The following is a 13,512-nucleotide window of genomic DNA, read 5'->3' as shown; positions in this document are numbered from 1 at the left end:
TACCCCCTTGCAACAGATGTGGGATACACACAACCACACACACGCACATACTCTAACACACTCAACACCTTTCCTCCACAATCAACCATAAGCTCAGATGCTCAACGGTTGTTACATCCCAGAGCCCAACTTAAGAAAGGACCTGATTTACGAATGCATATACAGTTACAGCTGTTTGAGAAATCATGCAAGATTGAGCAAAAATTGACAACATTTTGAGATTTGATTAACCTATGTCAAGTCCTAGGTGATGGAGATCAGATCCACCCTCTTCCCCTGAGACACAAACAATCTGGTCCCCGTTGTAACCATTTTCCCCAAGCATCTCAGAGCAGTCAGACCTTTGATTATTTTGTGCCACCAGGGCCACAATAATATGCCCCCTCTCTGATTGTCCGAGTGTGACCCCCTCCCCATGGCCATGGGTTACTGCAGCCAGTGTTGCCAGCACTGCCACTACCTGGGTGGGGGCACCGGCTAGGTACAAGGTCGTCAAGGTTCTCATTAGCAGCTTTGAGGATTTCCTTGTATATTATGCTCTCCCATCAGGGGGCTCTGGCTTTTTTGGACCAACCCTGCCAGGCAGGCTCAGAATCTTCAGGGGGCGGTGTTGCTCTAGTAGGTCTCTGACCGCATTTATCTTTCTGTTTTGGCTGCATATAGGTAACTTACAGCAGGGCCATAAAACAGATGGGGACTTCTCTTTGGTGTATGGGTTGCTCAGGTGGGTGTCTAGGATATAGGGTTGGGGACCGTTCCATCATGATAGGACAATAAAATAATATATTATTTTATTAAAATGTATATCCCTTATCTGCACAAAATTGAAAGCTCTCTCTCACAACCCCTTTTCACAGACACACGTTGGTTCTGGGATATGCAACCATTTCCTTTCTCACTCACTTAACGCCACACTTTTCCAAACACAAAAACGCACACCACACCTTCCATCACAATACATCCACACATACCCACATACTGTGCCTTCTATGTCTTCTGTTTGCTATGTTTTTATCTCCACTATGTTGATTGAGTACTTGTGGTCTTATTAGCTATATTTGAAGATGTATTATTTCGCTTGTTATCCTTTCTTGTAATACCATCTTATCCCTTTATAAAATACTATAAATACTATAAATGTGTTTTATTATTACAATCCCTACCATGGCTAGTATTGGGTGTTCCATTATTCGACTCCTCTATTTGAACTTTCAGAATAGCCATGGAGTAGTCTTTGTGTGGCGGAACATTTGGTTGTCAATATACAGTTTATCAACTACGAGAGCAACACGCTTCCCTTTTAATCTACTTTCCTTGAAGATTGGGTACAGAACTTTGCATAATTGCAGCTTTTTCGTCACTCATTTCAAGACTCGCCTTCAACTCTTTAACATCCTTACTCAATGGGGTTCCAAAATGTTTTGCAATGGCCATATCAGTCTCCGGACTCAAAACCTTGAAGGGAGGGTGGCAGAGTATTGGAAACAGAGGTGCCAATAATTCTGAGCCCTATCTTTTTTTTGATTTGTGTTACTTGTTAAACAAAATATCTTTCTCTCAGCAATTGTATTAGTATTAAATAATATAATTTCATTTGTTTTGCATAAAGTATACCTCAGTAGTTGAATTATTTATTTTATAGTCTTTTTTGCTCATCTTTATCAATGGTGCCAATAATTTTGGGCCTGACTGTAGATGCTAGAGATGAGTTGTCAATCGGTGCTCACCATGACGAGCGTGGCCAGGCCCACATAGTCTCTCTGGGTGGTGTAGATCCTCATGGAACCCTCCTTCCCCCCGTCCCTGGTGTCTGCGGGCAACTCCAGGCGCCATGTGATCACCTGGCTGTCTGATTGGCTGCTCTGCTCCTCCACCTCAAAGTCCATCTGTAGGACTTCCAGAAGACTGTTGTCCAGCCTGAGAGAGAAGATATAAGAGACAGGATCAGACTGGGACTGCCAGAAGAACACATTCAGCGCGATATCCAATTGGTAGTTACAGTCTTGTCCCATCGCTGCAACTCCCATTCGGACTCGGGAGAGGCGAAGGTTGAGAGCCATGCGTCCTCCGAAACACGACCCTGCCAAGCCTCACAGCTTCTTGACACACCACTCGCTTAACCCAGAAGCAAACCGCATCAATATGTCGGAGGAAACACCATACAACTGGCGACCATGTCAGCGTGCATACGCCAGGGCCACCACAGGAGTCGCGAGAGCGCGATGGGTCAAGAACATCCCGGCCGGCCAAACCCTTCCCTAACCCGGACTACGCTGGGCCAATTGTGCGCCCCCTCATGGGTCTCCCAGTCGCGGCCGGCTGCGAGACAGCCTGGGATCTAACCCGGATCTGTAGTGACGCCTCAAGCACTGCGATGCAGTGCCTTAGACTGCAGTGCCACTCAGGAGGCCCCGGAGATAAACATTATTGAGGGATGGGAAGTAAACATTTTTAAAAGAAAGGAGAAGAATGGTGCTACCATAAACAATCAAGGTAGGACAGCGAAGCCTAAAGTAATCAAGATGGCACAGCAGTGATCCTGACACAGCAGCCACAGTGTAAACAGAGACAAGCAAAGCAATAAAGAATTGAAAGAGGGTGGGAGGATCTGGGTTCCTCAGTCAAATATGCCCTGGGACACTAGGAGGCTGTTATCATTAGTGTATGGATAGCATTGTTTACACCCAAGAGAAATAGGGAAATACTAATTTCATTACTGTCTGTTTCATCATGCAATAATAATGATTTATTCCTTGGTATTTTGTCCTTCATCCAAATAACAACAAAAACGTATCTTCCTTCCAAAGTCGTCAGAAGCATAAAACAAGATTATACACACAAGGGGGTCATTTAATGTTCTTTCCCACATTAATTTCCTGTAGGGCATGACCAGCCGAGCATGGCAAATAAGTATCAGGGATTTGATTGTGTGTGAGACACCAGATGAATGAGATGAACAATCCACCTCCCTTGAAACCTATTACATCTAAAAAGACACGCGTGCCACTGCAGGCGCCAGGCAGATGGAGGATGCACGCATGGGCTAAATAGGATAGATAGATCATAGCAGTACATTTTTCTGATAGCCTCGCAATGTACACTATAATGCCTTGAATAGGACTTGGATAGGACCCCCTCTAATCTGATGAATCTGTCCAGTCTCTCAAGTGAAACATCTGTAAAGCATTACAGAGAGTGTTAGGCCTGTTTTAACTGAAAGAATGATAGATCATCATCATTAACATGGGGAGTGACATTAATGGGTAAGTTCAGTGAATGGGTTTAGACAGCTTTTAACTATGGACTTTGAACAGCGAGTCAAGTGAGGCGTCTTGAACTCATGAGATCTCACTTGACTCATAATATTGCACAGCTGGAATATTGCGCAGCTGGAACTTCGATAATACAAAGTATCCTTCCTATTCCTTTGTCATTGCAACTCCCTATGAAACACACTACTGAATAGAACCTGCTCCACTCACTCTCAAGTAAGGCAGTCCTGTATCCGGCACACCCTCTCCTTCCCCACATCAAGCACTTATATTTTTCCACAACCAACTGTCAAATCTTTTCAAATGTATTGTGTGTCGCCTTCAAAGTGAAATGAAAGCACAAAGCACCTTCTAAGGAGTTCTCTATCATTTATTCTCTAAGAGCTTTTTTAAAATTCTACACACCATTTGTAAAGACATAAAAAAATAGATTTACTGTAATAGAATAATCTTTGCATATTACACAAAAACAGAGACACAAACAAACTATAACAGTATTTTAGTCAAGTATCAAAACAAGATGTGCATGATTTAAAAGGGGGTTTCTATCCCCTAAAGAAGGGATCATCAACTTGATTCAGCCGCGGGTCAACAGTTTCTTGAGCGGATGGTCATGAGGCCTGAACATAATTACATATCATTTGTAGACTGTAAATTGAACGCAAGAAGCCCAAACAGATATAATATTTGACTAAAATATAATTATTTTAAATCTTGCTTACATTTGTATGCAATCACATATGCAGTATCTCTCTATTATGGGGCAAATCCAATAAAGCACATTACTGAGTACCACTCTCCATATTTTCAAGCATAGTGGTGGCTGGATCAAGTTGTGGGTATGTTTCTAATTGTTAAGGAATGGGGAGTTTTTCAGGATAAAAAAATAGCGGAATGGAGCTAAGCACCGGCAAAATTCTAGAGGATACCTGGTTCAGTCTGCTTTCCACCAGACACTGGGCGATGAATTCACCTTTCAGCAAGACAATAATCTAAAACACAAGGCCAAATCTGCACTGGAGTTGCTTACCAAGAAAACAGTGAATGTTCCTGAGTGGCCGAGTTACAGGTTTGACTTAAATCTTCTTGAAAATCTATGGCAAGACCTGAAAATGGTTGACAGAGCTCGAAGAATTTTGGTAATAATAATGGGCAAATGTTGCACAATTCAGGTGTGGAAAGCTCTTAGAGACTTACCCAAAAAGACTCACAGCTGTAATCACTGCCAAAGGTAATTCCACAAAGTATTGACTCAGGGGTGTGAATACTTATGTAAATGAGATATTTCATTATTTCATTTTCAATACATTTGCTACAATTTCTAAAAACATATTTTTACTTTGTCATCATGGGGTATTGTGTTTAATCCATTTTGAATTAGGGCTGTAACACAACAAAATGTGGAATAAGTCAAGAGGTATGAATACTCTCTGAAGGCACTTTATGTCCCCCCCAAGAAAAGTATAACTTGGGTGGCCAAATAAAATCACCTGCGGGCCAAATTCGGTGCGTGGACCGCCAGTTGGGGAAACCTGCCCTAAAATATACATTAAAACAGATTGCAGTGAATTGTACACATTACACAGTACAATAATTATACCGATTACAGAAAAAATATCAGCATTATCAAAGTATTTTCACACTGTTACAAAACCAATAACTAGCCTGCTAATATTGTTGCACTCGCTAAGTCTAGGGGTCTTAGGCCTAGTTAACTGCTCTGTAACCTGATTTAAGATGTGCAGCTATGGGAGAAATCAGCGTATGTGCATAGGTGTTGAATGTACATGTGCCCAGGGAGACAGCAACCTTACATTGGTCCAGGGCCAGCCCTGCCTCTCTTGATCTCTTGGTCAGCCAGTCCAAGCGGATTATTATTTGTTCAGATGGTGACAAAACATAAATACTGTATGTACAAAAATGGAAATATCAAAGGCATGCCCAAACTAAAAAACAAACAAAAGGCCTCATGGTCACCGAACAAACTAGCAGCCTCACGGTTTGCAAGCTGGGGCACTGACTGACGATCACCTATTTGGCAGCACCTAATATGCTTATCAACCAGGCTCAGTACCTGGACAAGGTTGCTGTTGCGCCTAGGGGAATGGAGTGTGGAAGTGGTAGTGAGCTGTAGTGTGCTGTCTTAACTACCTATTCCATAACAATATGCAATATGCATAACACTAATTTAATTGTTGTCTCTTTCGTCATGCAATAATAATAATGACTTAATTCATTTACATTACACATTTACATTTTAGTCGACGCTCTTATCCAGAGCGACTTACATGAGCAATTAGGGTGAAGTGCCTTGCTCAAGGGCACATCGACAGATTTTTCATCTAGTCGGCTCGGGGATTAGAACCAGCGACCTTTCAGTTACTGGCTAAATGCTCTTAACCACTAAGCTACCTGCCGCCCTATTTTCCTTGGTCTTTTGTCCTTCAACCAAATAGCAACAAAAGATGGTATTATCCTTCCAAAGCCATCGATAGCATGAAACAAGATTATCCACACAGTGTGTCAATTAATGTTATTTCACACATAAATGTCCTGTTACTGTAAAGCAATCACTTTGTTTGTGCACATGTAAGGTATGATGAGCTGAGCATGGCAAATGAGCATCAGGGATTTGATTGTGAGACAACAGATTAATGAGATGAACAATCTCCCTCCACTGAACCCTATTAACTCTAAACAGAGACACCTATTAACTCTAAACAGACTCACCTGCCACTGGAGGCGCAAGGCTAAGGGAGGATGCACGCATGGGCTAAATTGGATAGATAGATCATAGCAGTACATTTATCTGATAGCCTCTCAATGTACACTGTAATGCCTTGAATAGGACTTGGATAGGATCCCCTCTAATCTGATGAATCTGTCCAAAGTCTCTAAAGTGAAACATCTTTAAAGCTTTACAGAGAGTGTTATGCCTGTTTTAACTGAAAGTATGTTATATCATCATCATAAACATGAGAATTGACAAGAATGAGTAAGTGCAGTGATGGTGTTAAGATAGCTTTTCACTATGGACTTTGAACTCAGGGTCAAGCGAGCTGTCATGAACTCATGAGATCTCCCTTAACTCATTATATTGCCCAGCTGGAATATTGTGCAGCTCGACCTTAAACAATAGAAAGTCTCCATTTTATTATTTGTCATTGCAACTCCCTGTGAAACACACTATTGAATACGAACATGTCCACTCACTCTCAGGTAAGGCAGTCCTGTACAGATGTTGGATCTTGACTTGATCACTCTTTTGTCACAGAGAATTTTCCTGTTGCATCAGGAAATTGAAATGAGCCTCATGATTCCTTGAAAATGAGCAGTTCTCTTTCTCTCCATGCAGGGGCAGTCGAGTCATTGTGATCAGGCCTGCTACCAAAATAATATTCTCTCTCACTCGCTCAAACGCTAGGCCTAGGTCCTATAACGGCAACATTCAAATGCACAAACATGTATCTGAAATGCAGCCATACACATCAACAACCATCGTTTTATATAGCTTAATAACACAAGATATATATTGGTCTCCACTAGGCTACAACATACAAGTATGGAGTGTATACTACATTTTGTCCAATCATGGCCTGGGGTGGTCTAGCGGTTAGGGCCGCTGCCTTCAGTGTGCACATATAGGCCTACTGTGTCAGCGTGGGTTCGATTCTGGCCCATACCAAAAACTCAATCATCCCCCTGATTGACTTGATTTAATTACACATTTCAAATATGGACAGTCCAGGGATAATTTACCCCCGATCTTGATAAGAAAAGACCATACCAGTCACTTTTGGATAACATCAAATTGAATAGAAAATAGAAAATTAAAGAATAACAGTAGGCTACACCAACATTAGTTTCCATTCATACAGTGTCGGGTAAATTGCCACAGTAGATTTGCCATAAAAAATGAGATAATACATTATTTCTATTGTACAGAATGCTTCTCTGTTAAAAAGGACTAGTTATTCCAATGACAATACCAACCAGAGGGCGAACATACATCTTGAAAAACGTTGGTTGCAAGCAGAACTAAGACAGAGAGAAAGAGGCGAAGCGAGAGGGCTCACTCTCGACAAAATCTGTCCAGAATAAGCCCAATGCATTTCTATGGGGTTAATATGCAGACCTAAGATTGTCGCCTGCCTTCCTACCTTTAAGACAACAACTCCCATTGTTAGGGCGGAGACATGAGCATCTCGTCATTATATACAGATCTCTGACTAAGGTAACACCGACGTCATCTTTTTGGGAGCGGTAATGAGGTGACCAATAATGGTTGCAATTGAAATCAGCTGTGCAGGTAAATTTAACGCATATTGATGGTTTAACGAGACATCAGCTGGTGATAATCTAATGCCATCGATGGTTGCAATAGGCCCCTTGTTATTTGATTACATTCCAATAGGCTATATTTTGTAGACTTCCCATTAGCCTATCCATTGTCACATAATGAAAGGTGTGAAAACCGATAATAGTCTACTGTTTGTGTTTCCCTGGCTGAGTTGATGAGCTGATTTGGGCCATCAGTTGATTGACAGATGTAGGCCTACTGTAGAACGATAAACTTTCCTCCAGTGTGGATGCTCGCCCACGTTTTATAGGCTATGTATGATTTTCAGAGGTGTGTAGAGTACTGAAAGTCTGTACTTAAGTAAAAGTACTGTTACGTTGATTGTAATTTATTTGAGTAAAAGTACTAGTTACAAATTTAGTTCAGTAATTCTTTCTACCTTATGGTAAACTGTGACAGCAAACAAAAAGGACAACAACTTAGTGCAAATGATTTAAGCGTGCCAGCACCATCTTGCAGATGTCTTCCAGCAAAGGTATTCTCCAATGAAGACTGACATCAAACAAACTTAATATCTATCAATGTGCTCAATTTCATAAAAAGGTCAATGGTACTTGAGGCATTGGAATTTTACAATTTCAATAGCATTAATGAAAGTTATTTTCACAATATAATTTCAATACATGTGATGGTGAATGCATACCAAAAATGATTTTTCATTTTTTACTCAGAATGAAATATCAAGGAGTATCAGGTAAGTGTTACAACAGTCAAACAACAATCAATATTGAAATTTCACTATCGGTCATGTTACTAGTATGCAAATCAGACACATTTTTGCATGGAATTAAACATAAAGGTAGGTATGCAGGTAAGAATCATGTAAGTAATAAATAATCATACAGTGCAGATACCAATTTACCCGAAATACCAGAGACCCAATCCGGGACCGATCCAGAATTCTAAATAATGTCACGGGTCTGGGTCGGATCTGATATGATTGTCATGGGGCTCGGGTATGTGTACATTAAACTGACTTGTCCTGAAGGGCCCATACAGATCCGAATGCGACTGCTTCAGTAGAGAGAGAGAAATGTTATACTTTATGCTGCTGCTCTTGCTTTTCAAGAGAGTAGAGCGTGGCGCGTGAAGCTTGTTGTTGTTGGCCAATCATAAGTCAAAGCGGCAATAGGCTACAATCATAGAGCCTCCGTGTGTGGCAAAAGTTAGGAGATATCTCATCAATGGCGGATGGAATTAAAATGACGGAATTAAAGGTTAAAGGAGAAGGATAGGCTACAACGACCAAGCGCCAACAGGTAGGCTGCTACTTAATATTCTGAATGGAGTTGTGAATTGTAACTGTAGAATGAGGAAGTGCATGCACTGCATCCTCAATTAGCCTAGCTAGTTAATGTTAGCTAGTTTAACTAGCTTCTCCCGGTTTGATGCAGTCAAGACAGGTACTACGTAATAATTGTTGATGATATATAACCTAGCTATGGCAGCTTTTAGCCTACTATAGCGCTTGTTGGCTTGGTTTGTTGCTGTCTCTCATCTCTCCCTCCCTGCTCCCTGTGTCACTCGCGCACAGTATTGCCCCTTCCCCACCTGCTAGAGCGGGACCTCTCTCTCCCCTCCCTCTCGCGCTTTATCAGCTCCGGTTAATAAAGTAGCTTAAAAAAATTATTTTCTGCTGCTTCCCTCACTCGGATCGGGTCTGGATCCGACCAGGCCTATACGGAATGGGTCTAGTTGTCCTCGGGTCCGTTAGGAACAGGTCTCTATATATTTTTTATTTATTTATGCATATCGGGTCCGGGTGGGAAAGCCCCAGATTTCGGAATGGGTCCAACTTTTTGGACCCGTAAAGACCTCTACCTCCACCCGCCTTCGCTTCTGAACCTCTCCTTTCCTCTTTGAAGGGTATTTTCTTTGCTTGACTGGCCCATTCTCCTCCCCCTCGGTTGTGCTGCTACAAGCTGTAAATAAAAAGACACACAATAAACATTTATTTCAAGTATACTGTATGACACAAAAAGCTTACTGAGATGATACACTGACTGTATGACACGTGTTTATAGGCCTTGTCATAAAAACAGAATGACATTTAGACACACACAGAGTGAGAGAGAGCAATGGAGCAGGAGGATGATGCGCTGAACTGACCGGATGATCTGGCTAACGTTAGCTAGCTACATGGTTGATACTGCAGCTAGTTAGCTAGCTAGCTAGCTTAGCCATCTTATCTAGTGGCAACCTAATGTGATAGCTAGCTAGTTAGCTATTGCCACACACATCTGATTAATCTGTTCACTATTTATGCCAATGACAAGGTGGCTAGCTATCCAACAGGCAGAGATCACATGGGGAGCTAAAAACAGGAGATTAAACTTTGCTAGTTAGCTACCTAGGCGTTTGATTTGCGCTCGCCCTCAAAACACAATTTCAACAGCAGAATTATATCAAAGAAATACTTATCATACTCCAGAAATATATACTATTACAAAGGCAGACAGCAATTAAAGTGTAACTTACCTCTGATCGCATCTGATTACGAACACACTGTTTCTGTATGATATGTTGGATTAAGGAATAAAGACAGACACCAATGTTCAGTTCAATAGCCTTGTTCAGCCTTGTACAAATCCCTACGCGTGGAGTCTGGGGAACAGTCCAACTAGTCGATTACCTATCAACTAGACTCCGTAACATCATCCTTTTCAATAGAAAGTGCAAACATAACATTGCGTTCTTAACAGTCAAGTCATAACAATTGAAAGTGCAAACATAACATTGCGTTCTTAACAGTCAAGTCATAACAATTGAAAAGCATGACATTTTCTTTTTACTTCAGCTGTCATCTTCCTTTTTTTTTTTTTTTTTTTTTTTTTTTTTTAACTAACAGACAACCAGTTAAGTCTCTTGCTTACAGAGTAAGCCTGTCCGGTGGCTTGCACAGCCGACCCACCCGTGAGTAAGTATTGGCTCTGACAGGGGTAGGATTAGGGCCACGAGCTGGAGAGTTTGGTGGGGTAGAAGCTTCACCTTCAGTTGGCTCATGTCTCAATTCTGCACCCCTTACCCTTAGGCCTGGACTGTGATCCAGCTCATCTAAGTGAGTGTATGGCATGTTCTGGTTTGTCTGCTCTGCTACGCGCAGATCCACCCGATTGCGACGATAGAGGGAGCCACCAACATCCACCAGGTAAGAACGTGGTGCAACTCTCTGTAGGCATGTGCCCAGCCTCCAAAGTCCTGTGTGGTCTCCCGGCAGCGGTTTCATCCTTATAGTTTCACCCACCTCCAGCTCTGGTAGGTCTCGAGCAGTCCGGTCGTAGAAGCACTTAGCGAGCTGCTTTCTGTGACGCAGTTTGTCCGTGACGCCAACCATGACGCAGGGCTCAAGTAGCTTGTTAGCTACGGGGATAGTAGTCTTCAGACGTCTGGACAGAAGGCGTTGTGCTGGGCTGCTGTCCATGTTTTCGGTGGGTGTGTTCCTCCACTGTAAGATCGCTTTCCATGGGTCGTTGCTGTCGCGCAAGGCCCTGCTTAACAGGTTTTTTGCAATCTTGACAGCTGATTCTGCCTTGCCATTTGCTTTTGGGTGTCTTGGAGAGGAGGTCACGTGGTCAAACTCCCATTCTGAGGCGAAACGCTTGAACTGTGCAGTGAATTGTGGGCCATTGTCCGTGATTACCTTGTCAGGCTGACCTTGCCTTGCAAACTGCGCCTTGCAGCGCTTTATGACCGTCTCTGCGGACAAGTCAGGGAGCAGTTCAATTTCCCAAAAGTCAGAGTAATGATCAACGAGGAGAAGATAGTCCTTTTGTCTGTGGCTGAATAAGTCCATGCTGATGATTTGCCAGGCCCTTGTGGGCAGTTCGTGTGACATCATGGTTTCCTTTTGCTGTTCATGAGCGTACTCGTTGCATGTGGTACAGTTGCTGACAAAGTCTTTAATTTCTGCTTGCATGTTTGGCCAGTATAATGTTTCACGAGCCTGACGGTAGCATGCGTCACCTCCGACGTGACTGGAGTGTATGCGGGTAAGCATCTCTGGACGTAGTGATTTGGGAATAATGACCTTCTGACCTCTGAACAAGACGCCATTTTGCACACTGATCTCATCTCGAAAGGTCCAGTATTCTCTCACTGTGAAAGGTGTCTCCTCTTTCAGATATGGCCAACCTGCTAGAGCCATGGACTTCAGTGACTGTAGGTGTTCGTCCTTGTCAGTATGTTGCCTGATCTGGGCTAGGCGGTGATCTGTCACGTTTAAGTAGTCTGCCTGATTGATCTGTTGAACATCTTGTTGTTCCTGCTGTAGCGAACAGATGGCCTGCCGCTGATAGGCAGTGCCTCTACCTGTACATTGTGCTGTTGCCCTGCTCAGTGTGTCGCTGATGTACATCTCAGGTCCTGGCTTGTAAATGACCTTCAGGCTGTAGTTTTGCAGAGTCAGGAGCATACTTTGAAGCCTCTTGGGCGCGTTGAGGAGAGGTTTACTGAATATGGCAATGAGTGGTTTGTGGTCAGTTTCAGCGGTGACCAGCTCTCGACCATATAAGTAGTGATGGAATCGCTGGCAGGCGAAGACGATGCTGAGGCACTCTTTCTCAATTTGTGCATAGTTTTGTTCGGTGGGGGTGAGCGCTCTCGAGGCAAACGCAACGGGCTGGCCTTCCTGCATAAGGCAGCATCCAAGTCCCCTTTGGCTAGAGTCGCTCTGGATTGTGACAGGCTTCGTGACGTCGTAGTAGCGCAACACTGGCATGGATGAAGCCAGAGATTTCATCTCCTGCACTGCGGCCTCGTGCTTGGGTAGCCAGTGCCATGGTGTGTCTTTGTCCAGCAATCGGCGCAGAGGCTCACAGACTGCTGATAGGTGTGGCATGAACTTTGCAAGATAGTTTGCAAAGCCGATGAGACGCTGTACTCCTTTTGCATCAGACGGGTTTGGCATGTCGAGGATCGCTTGGACCTTGTCTGGGTCCGGCTTCAGGCCTTTTGCCGAGAGAATGTGGCCATGGAAGTGGACGTCTTTCACCTTGAACTGCAGCTTCTTCAGGCCAAGACGAAGCTTAACTGATCGGCAGCGCTCCATCAGTGCCAGGAGCTTCACATCGTGGTCGCGTTCTGCTTCTTCGTCTGTTTCACCACAGCCTACGATCAGGATATCATCGGCGATGGGTTCAATGCCCTTGAGCCCAGCCAGTAACTCGTGCTGCTTGCGTTGGTATACCTCAGGCGCCACTGAGACACCAAACGGGAGCTTGAGCCAGCGTTTCCGACCCCAGGGGGTCCAGAAGGTAGTCATGAAGCTGCTTTCTTCGTCCAGCTTGCATTGAAGGAATGCATCTCGGGCATCCACCAAGGTGAAAATCCTGGCCTTGGGAAGCTTATAGAGGACATCCTCTAGTGTCGGCATGATGTAGTGGGATCGTTTCAGTGCTTGGTTCAGATGCTTTGGGTCGATGCAGACCCTCAGCTTCTCTGGTTTTTTTACTATGACCATATTGCTGATCCAGTCAGTTGGTTCAGTCACAGATGTCATGTGGCCATCGGCCTCATACTTGTCCAGCTGGGCCTTCACAGCCACTTTCATTGCAATGGGCACATTGCGAGGAGCACACTGGACTGGAGTAATGCTCTCATCCACTTCAAAGTGTACCTCCCCAGGCACTGATTCAACGGGCATGTTGAATACATCGTCATATCTACTGAGTAGTTGTTCTTTGGACAGGGGTCCATGCTGGACATGATCCACAATGTGCAGGTCATTTGGTACAGTGAACTGCATCAGTCCCAGGCGTTCGCATGTAGAGCCTGAGAGGAGAGGATTTTGACTGGTTTTCACAATCTCGAACTCCAGCTTGTGTTTGCGTCCCCGAATAACACATTCGGTCTCAAAGGTGCCCATAGAGCTCATTAGTTCTC

The 13,512-nt window shown here is 43.6% G+C and overlaps 1 protein-coding gene across 1 annotated transcript in view; it reads right to left on the bottom strand.

Moving 5' to 3' along the window:
• The window catches only part of LOC311144815 (transmembrane protein 132D-like), a 72,253-nt gene that overhangs the window by 20,600 nt on the left and 38,141 nt on the right, over nt 1-13,512 (bottom strand). The window contains exon 4 of the mRNA XM_084180957.1: nt 1,728-1,917. Coding sequence (XP_084037083.1) covers nt 1,728-1,917 — 190 coding nt within the window. The remainder of the gene's footprint in view (nt 1-1,727; nt 1,918-13,512) is intronic.

This window comes from Coregonus lavaretus (genome assembly GCF_964263955.1).
Source record: "Coregonus lavaretus genome assembly, chromosome: 17".
NCBI classification, from domain to species: domain Eukaryota; kingdom Metazoa; phylum Chordata; class Actinopteri; order Salmoniformes; family Salmonidae; genus Coregonus; species Coregonus lavaretus.
This window is presented reverse-complemented; position numbering and strand designations above follow the sequence as displayed.